We start from the raw sequence: 16134 nt of genomic DNA, 5'->3' as shown, positions 1-16134 counted from the left end.
GCCAAACCCCTTGCTCTGACCCTCAGCTCAGTTAACAAGATCCTGCTGATAAATACGAGCCCCACAGTCGTTTGTCTCCGCGCCAGACTTGTAGCTTTCAGGAGTGGCAATGCTAAATTTGTACCTCACACATTGCTTTAAACCATTATTATTAAAGGAGGCATTATGTGTAAAAAATAAGAATGTACCAGTGCATTATACGCATTTAGATATAGAAGAATTGTTCTTTAAAAATTCAGGTGAATATTTTTGCAAAAACCCTAATAATCCCTCCCTTCTCTTCCACTTGCTGCTCCCTGAATTCCCAGGCTGTGCACTCAGCTCACTGCACTGTAGGACAGGAACCAATCAGCAGCTAGCAGGACCTGATAGGGAACTGAAGCCTGTCTGTGCTTGTGTGACTGCAGGGCTGTGATTGGCTGTCCCCCTCCTACTGTGCTTCTGGCAGGGACTGTTAGGACACGCCCACCCCTCATTTGAAACACAGACAGGGACCAGAGAACATCTATAGGGAGCTCCAATAAAGGGGCAGTTTTTAAAGATATTAATTTTTAGCCCCATGTAAAAGCAACACCATATATTACTTATAATTGCCTACAAAATTAGGGTTTTTTCATTTACCCTATATTTATCATTTAATGTGTTTTTTAGAGTGACCAACATAGTGCGACCATTATAACACCTTTATATTGGTCTCCTCTCCTGTGACCATGTTATACAGGGGAACCTCAATTTTACATCCCCTGAATTTAAGTTTTCCCTCATTTTACATTGTTGCTTTGTGGCCCCACCTCTATATTATACATACTACATTTCCCCGATTTTACATTTTCCTGGATTTTACACCTTTTTTTTCTGGTCCCCTGAAAAACATAAACAGGGGGTTCTACTGTATGTCTCCTTTAAATTGTAAAAAAAAAAAAAAAAAAAAAAACCTTTATCGTGTAGACAATGATGAATAATGAATGGCTCCTATCAAAGCCCTTATTTGGCACCCAGGGACATTTTTCATGCTTGTGTTGCTCCCCGACTCTTTTTACATTTTAATGTGGCTCATGAGTTAAAAAAAAAAAGGTTGGGAACCTCTGCTCTAACACTTACCAAGACTCTGCCCAGCAAGTTTGGGGTGCTCAATGAATCAATAGAATCACACTCAGAAGTTACCCAATTTTATTTGTAAACCATATGTAATTAGAGTCACACCCTGACCCGTATAAACAAAACAAGGAGTTGTGATTTTTAAATACATTTTATGTCCCCCTTAACACAGAAGTTCACTTTCACACACAGTGGATAAATCGTCTCAGGGTTGATGACACAATCAGTTCATGAAATCTCCCCTGACCTCCTCTATGTATAACCTCCTCCTTATAGTTATACATGATGTCAGTGTATCACACCTCCCAATGGTCCCACTTTCTATGACAGGCCCAAATTAAAGACCCCAGAAGGGGCAGGCCTTACGGAATGGCTGACTGGGTTTTGATGCATAGAGCAGGTCTGTAGAATCAGGGTTGTAAACTTCATTGCCAATTCTGTTTAAAGTTTAAATACTGGGCGGTATGGTTTATAATGTCTCCCAAAGGTTTACCAGCACAGATAGGGGATGTTTTAAGGTGAAACTGGGCTGGGCCAGGAAGGACTGGGGCCTTTTGTGGACTAAAATGTTGTACTATAAGGCATATCAATAGGACTAGCTGCAAATTCTCACCCAGGACTTTTTAAAACTGGAAAATGCTGCATAAAGGGGCTCAGTGAAGGAGGCAGTGAAGGTGTGTAAGTGTCTGATTGGCTCACTCAGCTCATAAAAAGACAGACATCCGGCCTCATAGTCCAATGAGATTCTGATTCTCTGGGAAGTAACAGGGTATCCTACTTCTGTAATGTTATGGTCATGCACCACCAAATACTCATCCTTGAGTCTGGTCAAACACCAGGACTTGTCATTAAAACCAACACGGGACAGGTCTCCTTCCCTTTCTATACTGGCATATGACATCCCGATGCTCCAGCCCCCTGATTCGCTGCATTGCACTTCCCAGTAATGTCGCCCTGAAAGGAAATGCCTGGTGCTTAAAGCTTGAGTATATTTTATAAATCTCTGTTCTGTGAGTGGATAACACTGATTTATTGTTGTCCTAGATGCAGATTTCCTGTCCCCTGATACAGCGAGATAATTAGGAGCCGTGTTTATATCCAGTAACAGGTCTGTAGCCTCCTGCCCATAGATCTTTCCCTTTACCCCAGTCACAATCCCAGCTAAGCCTGTGAGTAATGTCTCTGAGATCTGATCGACATCCAGATATTTGTAATCCCTTTCATCATAATTTTTATCCTCTTCCTCATCTGATTCCCATTCCTGTAGGACAATGAGTGGATCTGCCATTTTGCACAGCTCCTCAATGTGACGGATCTGCATGGAGAGCTCGTCCTTCTTTACTTTCAGGTCCTCCATTAGCTCCCAGAGTTGGAGGCAAATCATCTCTTTCTGCCAGAAGATCTGATTCAGGAGTAGCATCTCTAGGGCTTCCAGCTGTTTCCTGATGTCTCCAAACAGGGCAGTGACTCTCTCTGTCTCACCGGCTGCTTTTTCTGTCACTTCTCTACTTCGCTCCTGCAGTCTCTGGATTTGCTCCTCAGTCTCCTCTATCTCTGGGGGCAGTTTCTCCAGATCATTCCTCAGTTTCTCTTTCTTCTTCTCAGAAGCCTCATTTAGTTGCTCCATTCTGTGGCCCCTGTGTTCCCCAGTCAGGCAGCAGGATGGACAGATACAGGCTCCATCTTCAGTGCAGTAATATTTCAGGAATTCACTGTGGATGGAGCATTTTCTGTCCTCAAAAGAACTGGTGGGCTCAGTTAAGGTGTGTTGTACAGATATGTTGTGCCTCTGTAAGTGAGTATCACACAGGGAGGTCTCACACTGTAGACAAGATTTAACAGCAGGTACAGGAGAGTCACAGTAAGTGCAGAAGATGTCAGTCCCATCCTCCTCTGGGTGAACAGAAAGGAAACACTGTGCTATGTTACCCAGAGTCCTGTTCCTGTGCAGGGCAGGGCGCTCCTGATACTCCTCTCTGCATTCAGGGCAGGTGTAACCCCCAGATCCCTCCTGGGTATCCAGCACCCTCCCAATGCAGTCCTGGCAGAAGTTATGGCCACACGGCAGCATTACAGGGTCAGTATAAATACTCAGGCAGATGGAGCAGTTCAGTTCATCTCTCAGATCAGCAGCCGCCATCCTGGGAAGCAGAGAGAAGAAATAAAACTAAAGGTCTCTGATGATTTAACTCACACAGAAGGGTTAGGAGTGGAGTGACTCCAAGGACCAGAATAGAGTAGAAAATGCAGTCTTTGCCTATGTACTCCATTACAAGGGCATATATAATATCAAGGATACATATTTGGCTTTACATTAAAAGATGCTTTTTGTACTACTGAAAGGGCACTTATCGGTGGAACAAGTGCTGTGGGTAAGGGAACTCCCAGTGCAGGACAAAAGCATGAAAGTAATACTCATCTTACTCATTAAGTGCATGCGCGTGACTAAATATGGCTGCCTCTACTGGGAGCTCCTTCTTTAGGAGCATATTTTGGTATTGTTTCCACCACACCCAAAAACTGTTCTGTATCAGGCAAATTGGAGAGGCTTCAAATGGGGTTTTAGCCTTCAAATGGGGTTTTAGCCTTCCTCTGGATCAACTGGCAGTTAGGCAGGTTATATTTAGACTTAAAAGGTTGAACTTGATGGACGTGTGTCTTTTTTCAACCTCACTCACTATGTTACTATGTTAAGCAGTAATAGTAACTGTGGTTCCCGGTGTGGGCTGCCTAGTGCTGCACAGCTGGGGAAAACAGAGAGAAGAAAGTCTAGCAAATACATTGATGGACAAATCCAATGAGAAATCCAATATAATCAGTACAAGGATTGAGCATCAAGTCCCCCAGCCGAGTCCCTTTATATGAATAAAATTCCAATGGACTGCAGACAGAATAAAACAAATCCAGAATAAACACTTGGGCTAATAAGCTGTTGCAGTGGCAGCCTGGGGAACTTATTAAACACACACACGGGTGCCACTGAATCTCTTCCAGATAAATCCATGAGAAATAGTTGAAAGGACTAGTAAAACCATTTTTGTATTTATCTGTCCAACCTACACATTAACTATTTGATGATAAATAAAACTATACAGTAAGGTAAAGCTGTCAGCAAGCAGCCATTGTCTCAGGTTCCAGTAAGACGTATTTCATTGTTTCCCTGCCTGTAAAGGGGGCCATAGACGCACAGATAATATTGTATCATACGATATTCGGTGCGTGTATGGTGGGAAACGAGCCGACCAATATCAGCAGAAGACTTGGATATCGGTCGGCTCATTGATCATTCTGGACGGAAAATTTTGATCGAGTGCCTTTGAAGGAACCCAGTCACTTACTGACCTGCTATTGCTTCCCTGCTCTCTTTCCAATAGGGAGAAGCTCGTGCCGGACGAGGGAGGGTACACTCATTCATTGGCTAAGAGGTGGAATAGATGCAACCAATAGTAGAGCCAGCTGCAAGATATTTCTTCAGAGCTTTTGGCCAGGCAGAAGTGAGGCCCTGCCCGTAGTGGGACAGAAGGGGCAGGACACACTCAAGTTGATAACAGTGGGAAGGGGCAAGATAAAACATGAATACGTTTTGGTGGTGGGAGCTGGTTAAGGGAAAAAAAATCTGTAGCGGTAAATGATTGGTTGTTTGGGAAAGGGGAGTAACAGAATAAGTTAGGGACCGAGAGAAAATTCACTAGTGCAAGTCTGAATGCAAAACTATAAGTACCTGCTAAGTGAGTTACAATCAGGCTCGTTTCCAAAGGCACACAATTCAAAAAACAATTCTCTATGTTCATGCTGTTATAAAAGTCCATTTATTGTATCCTATTAAAATACATAAACCCTTTTGCACAATGCTACACCAAATGGACCTCGGATCTACCAGACTGGACTATGATGACTGGGATGACCTTACCCACGTGTACCTATCTTCAGTGATTAGTAGCAATGATATTATGATCCAGTACCATACAATGGACCTATCTCACACCGGCAAGACTGCACTCGGTGGGTCTTCAGACGGATAATCTATGTTTTAAATGCGGAACAAGTCCAGGTACATTCCTACATGTGTTCTGGACCTGCCCACTAATCAATAAGTGGTGGCATTTGTAGTGGAAGCTTTAGACATGCCAAATCCCCAGAAGAGAATATTGGAGAGAATAAGGAGAATATTGTTCAGGATAAATACCAATGCACCTTCCTGAGACTCCTTTATTATTATTGCAGGAAAACTATTATCCTAACTTGGAAGTTGCCACCCCACCCACCCTAAAGAAATGGAAATCCATAATAAATCAAGCACTCCCTCTCTACAAGCTAACATATATTAGTAGAGGCTGCCCACATCAATTTGAGAAAGTCTGGGGTGTATGGGTTGATATGACTGATACGAACACACCCCAAGAATCCAACAAGCAAAACCAGCTACATACTTAGGAACAGATGTCAACTCAAGCTCACACGCCCAAATCCCCCCCCCCATGTACCCCTGATTGAGTGTTTGAGTTATAAAACAGAAAGAAGGATTTGCTCTTCAATTGTGGAAAACAATGATTCAATGATCACTCTGATTTTGATGAAGGGTTGCTCAACCCAGGTAACTAACTAATGTATACTTTGAATATTATTGTAAATTATCCTTTCTTTCTGTAAGTTTAAGATGAATCCAATAAATAAAACTTAAAAGACATAACCCCACATGGAGCCTAACGCATTTCATGCTTACCCAGCACTTATTCAATTATTTTGGAATTGCCTATGATTAAGTGCTGGGTAAGCATGAAATGCGTTAGGCTCCATGTGGGGTTATGTATATTTCTGTAGCCAATACACTTTGTGGTCTTTTCCAAAGGCCCCTGACAAAAGCGAGAGCATTATTGCTTATTCTGGCTCTGGTTGTGCATCGACCTTAGGGTTTCTTTCTTTAAAAAGAAAAAAAAATACTGGTTTTCTTATGCTTTTATATTTTTTTCTCTGTTAATAAGATTGGCATCAAGCAATAGTTTTACCAGCCAGGTGAGTAAAATACATTCCAGGTGGCGACCCTAGAGCTGCCAACTGGTCGACACTTACCCAATATTGTCCCCCAACCCCCGGTCTCTCATCGCCATAACTATTCCCCTGGTTTTACAGGCTCTCCATGAATTTCAGCGCACACAAGCGCAATAAGTGGCCGGTGAAATCATCAATGGCGTGTGCAGGGGGCGTTCAGCTGATTCCATGGGCAGAATTATGATGTTGACGTATGATGTTGACGTATGATGTTGACGTATGTATGGGTAGGTCAGGGGCAGAACTAGAGGGTATTATAAATTTACCGACCGGAACATTGCTATTAAAATTGTAATAATGGCCCCAGCCTTGGCCGCTATTTTATCAGCAATGCCCCTTAGGAACTGTCATGAACTGTGTTCATTGGGGCAGCTGCAGGGCTCTGTGCTCTGAAAGAGAATGCAGAGAGTTCTAGCAATTTATCTACATACCGCCAGGGCCGCCATCAGAAATTGCAGGGCCCCATATGAAAAAATTTCCTGGGCCCCCTGGGCTGCACCCACCTGCACCCACCACAAGCCCCACCTACATGTCCGCCCCCCCCCACCCCACAGGTCCACCCCCCACCACACACTAAAAAAAAAAAAAAACACTGGTGGCTATTGTTCCCACATGTTAATAAAAAAACATTTGTGGTCAGGGCCCTCCATTAAAAAATCTTGGTGGCTAGGACCCCACATGGGGAGAAACAATTGGTGGCCAGGGCCCCACCACTTGTAAGAAAATTGGTGGTCAGGGCCCCCCTTAAACATCCGCGTAAAAAAAACTTGCCTCCCCCTACCAGGAGTTTAAAAAAAATTTGGTGCCCAGGGCCCCACCACAGAACAGGGACCACAAAGGGTTACCTTTAGGGGGGCCCTGCCATGTTACACTTACTACATTAGTGGGGCCCACCTGCTGTCAGTGAGCTGCCAACTACAGAAGGGAGGAGGGGAGCACAGGTGGCTGCATCTTCTTCCAGTGACAACATTTTCTTCCCTTATTGGTCAAAAAATTTCAAGTCCTGGTAAAGCTGGTGATTGGATGAGCTGGAGGAGAAGTTCAAACCTCAGCTATCTAATCCCTTAGCAGCTCAACCAGGACTTAAACTCAGTGACCAATAAGGTGAAGTAATGGACAGAAGATACCTCCCCCAGGGGGGCTCGGCTAATCAAAGTGGGGCGTGGCCGGGCCCCCCTTACCCTCGGGGCCCCCCTTACCCTCGGGGCCCCCTACAACTCTCCCCCCTGTCCCCCCTGATGGCTGCCCTGCAAACCGCCATTATTACAATTCTAATAGCAATGTTCCGGTCGGTAAATTTATAATACCGTCTAATTACCATGTTCATTTTACAAAATTTGGCAGGTAATGAAGGTTTGAACATATTTCTGTGGTTTTTATGTGCTATTACAGTTTTTCTAATGAAGGTGAATTGTCCTTTTAGCTGCAAGTTACAGTTTCCCCAAGAGATCTGCTTATCTTAAATTGTTACAATTGTTTCTTTGCTTATCTTAAATTGTTACAACTGTAAGTGCACCTGCCATGTATTCTTGGCTCTCTGCCGAAAGCCAATTATGTTAGAAACTTCATATCTTTTTCTGGCTGTTCAGTGCAGGAGATCAAAGAGGAAAGTCGGGACATTAAAGTAACAAACCTGGGACTGTGGGCTGAGCTGTCAAAATCTGGACTGTCCCGCAAAAAAACGGGACAGTTGGGAGGGATGTATCTATTTTGCAGGGCACAGTGCAAAGTGCAAAAAAATGGCTGATTGCTCACAGTTTTTACACTTTGCACCCTCTATTCCATTTCAGAAATTACTCCACTATCATGCTCTGATATTCTGATAAGTTTGGGTCATTTGCTAAAAAAAAACCCTGAGGCTCATAGCAAACACATATGTGTAATATTACAGCTCGTGTTATTGGTAAGGGATGGACAATGCAGTGCAACATTTAGGCCAGAGATACAAGGTCAGTTAGCTGACCTCTGGTGGATGGTGGTAAAATTGCCCCTCTTAGTAGTGTGGAAACATATTGCATTTATAAAATCACCCTTATAGCGTAGGAAACTGAGACATCTCCTGCACAGCCTGGGAAAGCCAAGGGGATAGCAAGGTTTTTAGAGAAATTGTTGATACACAAAGGCAACATTTAAAGGCACATTTGTTTTATTTTAGAAGTGTCTAATGGAATGGCAAAGTCAGGTTATCCCTTAGGAATAGTCATCTCAAAACCCGTACAAGAACCAACTTCAGTTTTCCTGATTACCCTGTTTAACTGAAGTAACAAAAACCTAATTATGCAGAAAGGATGTTCAGCACAAGCCCTATTCATTGCACTTATGCTGCACAGTGAGGTACACTTCCACTTTAAAGGGACCTATAGTTACCGAAAATCGTCTTTCTCACTAACAGAATATTGTGGCTTTTCAATCATGGAGGTACAAAGGCTAATCAGGCGTATCCGGAATTTCACAAGTAACAGTAGACTGAGATGCTTAAAGGACAAATATAGGATAAATGAAAATACTCTAATATATGGTGTTGCTTTTACAATGTGCTAAAATGTAATATTATCTTTAAAAATAGCCCCTTTATTGGAGCTCCCTATAGATGTTCTCTGGTCCCTGTCTGTGTTTCAAATGAGGGGTGGGCGTGTCCTAACGGCCCCTGCCAGAAGCACAGTAGGAGGGGGACAGCCAATCACAGCCCTGCAGTCACACAAGCACAAACAGGCTTCAGTTCCCTATCAGGTCCTGCTAGCTGCTGATTGGTTCCTGTCCTACAGTGCAGTGAGCTGAGTGCACAGCCTGGGAATTCAGGGAGCAGCAAGTGGAAGAGAAGGGAGGGATTATTAGGGTTTTTGCAGAAATATTCAATAAATCAGCCTGAAACACTACTTTTTTAAGCACAATTCTTCTATATCTAAATGAGTATAATGTACTGGTACATTCTTGTTTTTTTACACAATATGTCTCTTTTAATGGGACTGCACTAGGCAAATCCATAATGGAGACGGAGCTTGGAGTCCTTGTAGATGATAAACTTGTCTGTAGCAAGCAATGCCAGTCAGCAGCATCAAGGGCAAATAAGGTCTTGACTTGTATTAAATGGGGCAGAGAGTCACGGGAGGAGGGGGTCCCACTGTATAGAGCACTGGTAAGGCCCCATCTAGAATATGCCCTACAGTTTTGGTCTCCATCACTCAAACAGGACATTATTGTATTAGAGAGGGGACAGAGAAGGGCAACTAAGCTGGTAAAGGGAAAATCTTAGCTATGAGGAAAGACTGGCCAAATTGGGGATGTTCACTCTGGAGAAGAGGCGCTTAAGGGGAGATATGATAACTATGTATAAATATATAAGGGGATCATATAATAATCTCTCTAATGATTTATTTACCAGTAGGTCTTTCCAGCTGACACAAGGTCACCCATTCCAATTAGAAGAAAAGAGGTTCCAGCTAAATATTGGGAAGGGGTTTGTTACAGTGAGAGCTGTGAAGATGTGGAATTGTCTCCCTGAATCAGTGGTACAGGCTGATACATTAGATAGGTATAAGAAGGGGTTGGATGCTTTATTCACCAGTAGCTCCTCCCAGCAGACAGGAGGGAGCAAATGAGATTAGAGGAGGGAAAGGGGTGTTACAGGGAGAGCTGGGAAGTGAATCAGTGGTACAGGCTGATACATTAGATAGGTATAAGGAAGGGTTGGATGCTTTATTCACCAGTAGCTCCTCCCAGCAGACAGGAGGGAGCCAATGAGATTAGAGGAGGGAAAGGGGTGTTACAGGGAGAGCTGGGAAGTGAATCAGTGGTACAGGCTGATACATTAGATAGGTATAAGAAGGGGTTGGATGGTGTTTAGCAAGTGAGGGAATACAGGGATATGGGAGATAGCTCATAGTACAAGTTGATCCAGGGACTGGTCCCATTTTGGAGTCAGGAAGGAATTTTTCCCCCTCTGAGGCAAATTGGAGAGGCTTCAGATGGGTTTTCTCCTTCCTCTGGATCAACTGGCAGTTAGGCAGGTTATATATAGACTTAAGGTTGAACTTGATGGACTTGTGTCTTTTTTCAACCTCACTTACTATGTTACTGTGTTACTATGTTACTATATTATGATGTTACAGTGTCACTATGTTATTGTGTTATTATGTTACGGTATTACGGTGTTACAGTGTTTCTGTGCTTCTGTGGTACTGTTTCCCTGTTACCGTGTTTCAGTGTTTCTATGTTACAATGTTATTATATTATAATGTTACATTGCACAGTCCAGTCATTCCCCCAATACATTGGACAGTCCAACCATTTGTCGTTTATGTGAGTCCGCACCTTAATCCGTCAATAAGTGACTGTCTGACTCTCGTACAATGAAGACATTCCCGTTCCCACTGCTTTTTCTGAGAACAAAACTTTACCTTTCAGCTCTACTCGACTGGGGTCACGTGACAGCCTCTCGCCGTATCACTTCCCGCTGCTCAGTAAGGACCGCCCTTTCCTGACGCGGAGTCAAGTGAGTTCACTTCCTGGTTACCGCGGTTCTCTTCCTGTCGCTTTGTTTGGCAGCGCGTTGTCTATTTCCCGGGCTTCCAGGAGCTCGCGGTGGATCCGGCGAGAGAGGGAACGTTTGTGTCAGTCTGAGGCGGGTAAGGCTGTAGCCGGGGAGCTGAGCTCTGCTGTGTCCGCTTCTTCCCCGCCTCTCTGCTCTGTCCCACACAGACACAATGACCTCCATTTTATTGGCCCAACAGAACGAGTAGGGGACGTCATAGCAAAACCCCGTCATAACATTCAGAAACCGTCACGTGTTATTCCTTTTCTACTTCCCTGTGATGTATTTCTTGTTACTGAGCCTTTGTGTCTGTCACTGCTCAGCCCTAGTGATTCAATAGTAACAGGGATATTGCTGCTGCCTCTGTCACTTGTTTATTCTGTCAACTCCACTTCCTGTGCTGCTTCTGCCATATCCTCTGACACTAACCAATCAGCCTCTTGTTCATAATTGCACTACTATCTGAAGCAAATCCATGTAACCCCTAGTTATAACTGAACTACAACTCTAAGCATCCCATTGCCTGCCTCATCTGTGTCCTTTATTGTGCAGAATAGAACCGATCTCTCTAACTGCTTCATTACACAGCACTTCTACGTCATTTGCCCTTATGAGGAACTGATATGATGTCTGAGGAAGCAAGTGGCACCGTAATGGGGAATAAGGAGAGAATTGTGACTCTCACACTGGAGATGATCTATCTGCTGACTGGAGAGGTGAGGGGCACTGTGACTGGCACACTGACAAGAGACTGTCTGTCTGTACAAAGGGGGTCTCTCTGCAGCTCAAACACCATTCTCTCTTCCTTTCAATATTTAGCACTACATCCCTAGGAAGAAGTCAGATGATGGGGGGGCCCTGCATGCCCCTGGCTCCGTCATACAGAAGGAAAATAACAAGAATGACAAGAAGATCCTGGAACTCATGTCCAACATCATCCAGCTGCTGACTGGAGAGGTGGGTACAGCGGCCCCTTATTGTTTAGTAACAGTGGATGATAATCCCTTTCTCTGGCTGGGGGATGACTGGAACATTGTGTGTGACAGGTTGCCATAAGGACTCATCATGTTTCCATCTATTTTTCCCTTTTAGGAATGGGGATGTTTAAAAACAAACGCAATCTCTCACGGTGAAACAAAAAAAGAAAATCCCCAGCAGCTCTATTTACCAGGTGAGTCATTCATGGAGACGTGTCAAATAAATGAAACCCCGATAATTTTGTAGGCAATAATTTATAATATATGGTGCTGGTTTTTTACATAAAGTGTCTCCTTTAAAAGACAAAAAGACATTTTATGTAAAAAATAAGAATGTACCAGTGCATTAAACTCTTTTAGATGTAGAAGGAATGTGCTTTAAAAAGTTGTGTTTCTGGTTTCTTTAGTGTAAATTTCTGTAAAATCCCCACTAGCCCTGCCCATCTGTTCCACTTGCTGCTGCCTCCTTTCCCAGACTCTGCAGGGGGCCCAGCAGCACACTGCACTGTAGCACAGGAACCAATCGGCAGCTAGGCTGACCTGATAGGGAACTGAAGCCTTTACTTATGTGACTGCAGGAATGAATGAATGAAGGGCGTTTCATTTATCCTATGTCTACTTTAATAAGAAACGGATAAAGCCCATGCAGTTACACTTTAAAGCAATTGCTAGTGCAAAGGAACGAAGTGCAGTACCTATAACAGACAGACATCAATACAACTATATCTGGATGTGATGCAATAACAGTTCATCTGATACTGTGTAAGAAGCATAGTTCTGTTATTGCCTCACAAAGAAATGTATTGCCTGCTTGTACGCCCTTGTAGGACTGATGGAGACTGATCCGTATGAGTACCACTAATTTATACCCTTGCCTTTTCCAGATTGTGATTATGAAGACAAGGCTGACATCAACATCAATCTGAATGCAACTGTTTGTTTTGATAATGAATCAAACACAAATGTAGATAAAGGAGCAAATAGGTGGGAAGCAAGAAATGTCCCAAAGTCAGAATTTCTTCCAGAGGAACAGCCCTGTGCAGCAAATAGTATTAAGGAGGAGTCTGAATTGTGCAAAGCAGAATACCGTCCAGACTGCAGCTTTAATCCACTTGGAAAACAGATACAGGGAACCGATACACCTACTGCTAACGTAGGAAGCAGCATGAATAGCAGTTTGTCCGATAATTACCTGTTAAAAACTATTAAGGAGGAGCCAGATTCATGTGAAGAAGAAAAACTTTCCGATTACAAAATTATTACCGTTTCAGAACCAGTAGCAGAAGATCAGAATCCTGCCCCATCCTGTAGCCAAAATAACCGATCATTGCCTAATTACGTGTCAAACACTATTAAAGAAGAGCCCTATGATGAGGAACATTTTAGTGACTACAGAATTATTACAGTTACTGACCCCACACAGGTAGCTGGTACCTCTCCCCACAGCACAGAAAACGGTGAATATGACAGCAGTATGGCTGCATGCACGTCTCAGCTAAGTAAAAGTGCTCTGAACGTAATGTTTAACTGCAACGTGTGCCATACAGCGTTTAACAATAAAAGCAATCTTGTCAGGCATCAGAGAATTCACACAGGAGAGAAACCATTTTCCTGTTCTGACTGCGGAAAATGTTTTACACAGCGCGCTGACCTGAATGTTCATCGGAGAACTCACACAGGAGAGAAACCATTCACTTGTTCTGTATGTGGGAAAGGTTTCACCCGTCGCACACAACTAAATATCCACAACAGAATTCACACCGGAGAGAAACCATTTTCCTGTTCGGAGTGTGGGAAATGTTTTAGGCAGAGCTCGCAGCTCTTTCTACATCGTAGAAACCATACAGGAGAGAAACCATTTTCTTGCTCCGAGTGTGGGAAGTGTTTTAAATGGCGCTCTCTCCTTATCAAGCATCACAAAACTCACACTGGAGACAAATCGTTTACTTGCGCCGACTGCGGAAAGTGTTTTAAAAAATTCTCGCGGCTCACGGAGCACCGGAAGTGTCACACGGGCGAAGAGCCGTTTGTTTGCTCTGAATGTGGGAAGTCTTTTGCACAGAGCCCACAGCTGGATTTGCACATGAGAATTCACTCAGGAGAGAAAGAGTTTGCTTGTTCCGACTGCGGGAAGTGTTTCAAGCGCATCTCGCTGCTCAGTGAGCACATGAGAATTCACACCGGAGAGAACACATTCACTTGTCCCGAATGTGGCAAATGTTTCACACAGCACTCGCACCTTCTTGCTCATCAGAAGGGTCACATGGGGAAGAAGCCTTTTTGCTGCTCTGAATGTGGCAAGCGGTTTAGGCAAAGTACTCAGCTTTACCTGCACCAGAAGGCTCATGCCGGAGAGAAACCATTTACTTGTGCTGAATGTGGCCAGTGGTTTAAACTATACTCGATCCTTGTCGAACATCAAAAGTGTCACACCGGAGAGAAACCATTTTCCTGTTCTGAATGTGGCAAATGCTTTAAACGTCACACGCTCCTTACTGAGCATCAGAGGATTCACACAGGCGAGAATACGTTTTCCTGTTCTGTATGTGGGAAATGTTTCACACGCCACTCTCACCTCACTGCACATGAGAAGATCCACCTGATCAACAGACCATTTCCGTTTTTTAATCTGTAAAATATTTCAAGCATCAGGCTGGCCTTACTACCGACCTCATAAGGCACCTGGGAAATAAAAAGATTTCTTGTACGGAAATCGGCAGTTGCTTCTTTCGGTGATTGTACAATGAGATGGAACCACAGCACAGACTTGGTGCAAGAATCTCATACACTTGTAATATATGAAGGCAGTATTGACAATTACAGTATGTACAGTAACAACGATGCCACACTATTAAAGGAACTGAAATCACTAATGGACTAAACTTTGTTGGTTACTCGTGAAACAAGTTGAGTGAGCTCGGAGCTATCACTGTGTGCCTTGCCGTCCCCCAGGTGCAGAATAATGACATTTATTGATTCACTAAGAAGGCAGCATTCACAGAAGCATTGATCTGAGCAGGGACAGGCTTTACAGTGACATGGGCCAATGTAGTTACAACTGTCGTGGGGCCTGAATTTGTTGGATCTGAGACAAATCATGATTAATGCCCTATGCTGTCCGGATTTATATGCTGCTTAGCCTCATTGACCCCAGCACTGATTGCTTGCTGCTAGTTTCCATCACGCTCCACTGGTTTTGGGAGCTAGATTGTAGATGTTAAGGTGGGAAGTAAAAGCTGCCTGGAATCTGACAGTTGCTCTTTATAGTGGTGAATTGTAGTAGTAGTGCCCCAGGCTATATTTTAGCTATTATTTTAGAGATATTTATCAGTCATTTATGAAATCTGCTGTCTTCCTGCTTTTTTCCCCATGTGCCCTAAGAGTTCTGAGCTGTGAAATTATCTTACAACTTGCTGTAAGTTCTATAGCACATGTGGCAGCCATCAAAGATACCCTCTGCCATTCACATGGGTGGGGATCACCCTGCAGGGGCAGTTACACAGGAAAATATGTTTGCCTGTTCTAAAATAATAATCATAGAAGCCTTTCCCCCCAAATGTCTTAGCACCTTAACCCTACGGTTTCCCTTACGTCATGCCCTTACTTCCCTAAAATGTAATCTGTTATATAATCTGTTATGGGCATGGCCCTGGACCCAGTGCTTTGTGTTGTATTTTTATCCCCCCACCTTATAGATACACCAGTGGTGAGAACAAAATTATTATGAACTTGCAAAAGCAATTATGTTAAATGATACTTATCCAAAACACTAATGAGTTCAATTGCACCCACTAAATTAGTCCCTGGGGGATAAAGTGGTTAATGCCGACCCCTTTGACTTCATTGTATTATTTATAGATTTATTAGAATGGCTTTGTCAGTGGTCCTACTATTAGGGTGCCTTGGTTGCACTTAAGCTTCTATTTACGCACATCTCTAGGTGTATATAGCTCTTTACTGTGTATTCAAGTGTACGCTCTTGTGAGTTACTTTGTCTTCTGTGTGCAACCTCTGTGCATCATTCTGCCTTCTGGCTGTTTTGTGTCTGCCATCATAGCTCAACATAGTATCCGTCTGCAAGAGCTGTGAGTGCGCTGGCACTTTGTTCTTGATGCTTAAGTGCAAACTGTGCTGTTTGCATCTCCTTTCAGAGTTGTCTGTATTGCGGTGTCCGTAAAATCATTGGTCAGTGCTGGGTTTAGCTGTAGATTTAAAAAACCCTCTGGCATCATGTACATCCGTGAACTCTGTACCTTTGGTGTTTATTCTTATATAATATTAGCTGTGTTCCTATATTAATAGTTATTAACATAGAGTCTGTAGCGTGGGAAATGAAAAGCACCAAGTTTGGTACAAGTGGGCATATCTGGTGCAGTGTTATTATTGTGATTGTTTATATCTGGGGTTTTTTTTATCTTCTGCCTCTAAAGCTGGCTATAGACGCAAAGATCCGGTCCGTACAAATCCTCGATTTGTATG

The 16134-nt window shown here is 43.4% G+C and overlaps 3 protein-coding genes across 4 annotated transcripts in view; 1 reads left to right on the top strand and 2 right to left on the bottom strand.

Annotated features, from left to right (window-relative positions):
* The window catches only part of LOC108703756, a 44533-nt gene that overhangs the window by 15388 nt on the left and 13011 nt on the right, over positions 1-16134 (bottom strand). Inside the window, exons 4-6 of the mRNA XM_041576352.1 lie at positions 8515-8621; positions 2266-3239; positions 1819-2052 (exon numbers count right to left, since the gene is read on the bottom strand). Coding sequence (XP_041432286.1) covers positions 1819-2052; positions 2266-3239; positions 8515-8621 — 1315 coding nt within the window. The remainder of the gene's footprint in view (positions 1-1818; positions 2053-2265; positions 3240-8514; positions 8622-16134) is intronic.
* On the bottom strand, positions 1154-10676 carry LOC108703762 (E3 ubiquitin/ISG15 ligase TRIM25). Its single transcript, XM_018240060.2, has 2 exons — positions 10545-10676; positions 1154-3239 (listed from the first exon to the last, which is right to left on the bottom strand). Exon 2 carries the CDS (start codon positions 3236-3238, stop codon positions 1694-1696), a length of 1545 nt encoding a protein of 514 aa, XP_018095549.1. The 5' UTR covers position 3239; positions 10545-10676; the 3' UTR covers positions 1154-1693.
* On the top strand, positions 10634-15496 carry znf585a.L (zinc finger protein 585A L homeolog). Of its 2 annotated transcripts, XM_018240029.2 has the most exons (5): positions 10634-10772; positions 11267-11394; positions 11498-11635; positions 11771-11849; positions 12540-15496. In XM_018240029.2, the coding sequence occupies exons 2-5, from the start codon at positions 11302-11304 to the stop codon at positions 14288-14290; spliced, it is 2061 nt and encodes a 686-aa protein (XP_018095518.1). In that variant the 5' UTR covers positions 10634-10772; positions 11267-11301; the 3' UTR covers positions 14291-15496. The 2 variants fall into 2 exon arrangements, with proteins under 2 accessions (XP_018095518.1, XP_018095519.1); XM_018240030.2 differs by lacking the exon at positions 11498-11635.

The sequence above is a fragment of the Xenopus laevis genome, chromosome 9_10L (assembly GCF_017654675.1).
Source record: "Xenopus laevis strain J_2021 chromosome 9_10L, Xenopus_laevis_v10.1, whole genome shotgun sequence".
Lineage (NCBI taxonomy): Eukaryota > Metazoa > Chordata > Amphibia > Anura > Pipidae > Xenopus > Xenopus laevis.
The sequence above is the reverse complement of the archived record's forward strand: the minus strand, read 5'-3'. Positions and strand labels throughout refer to the sequence as shown.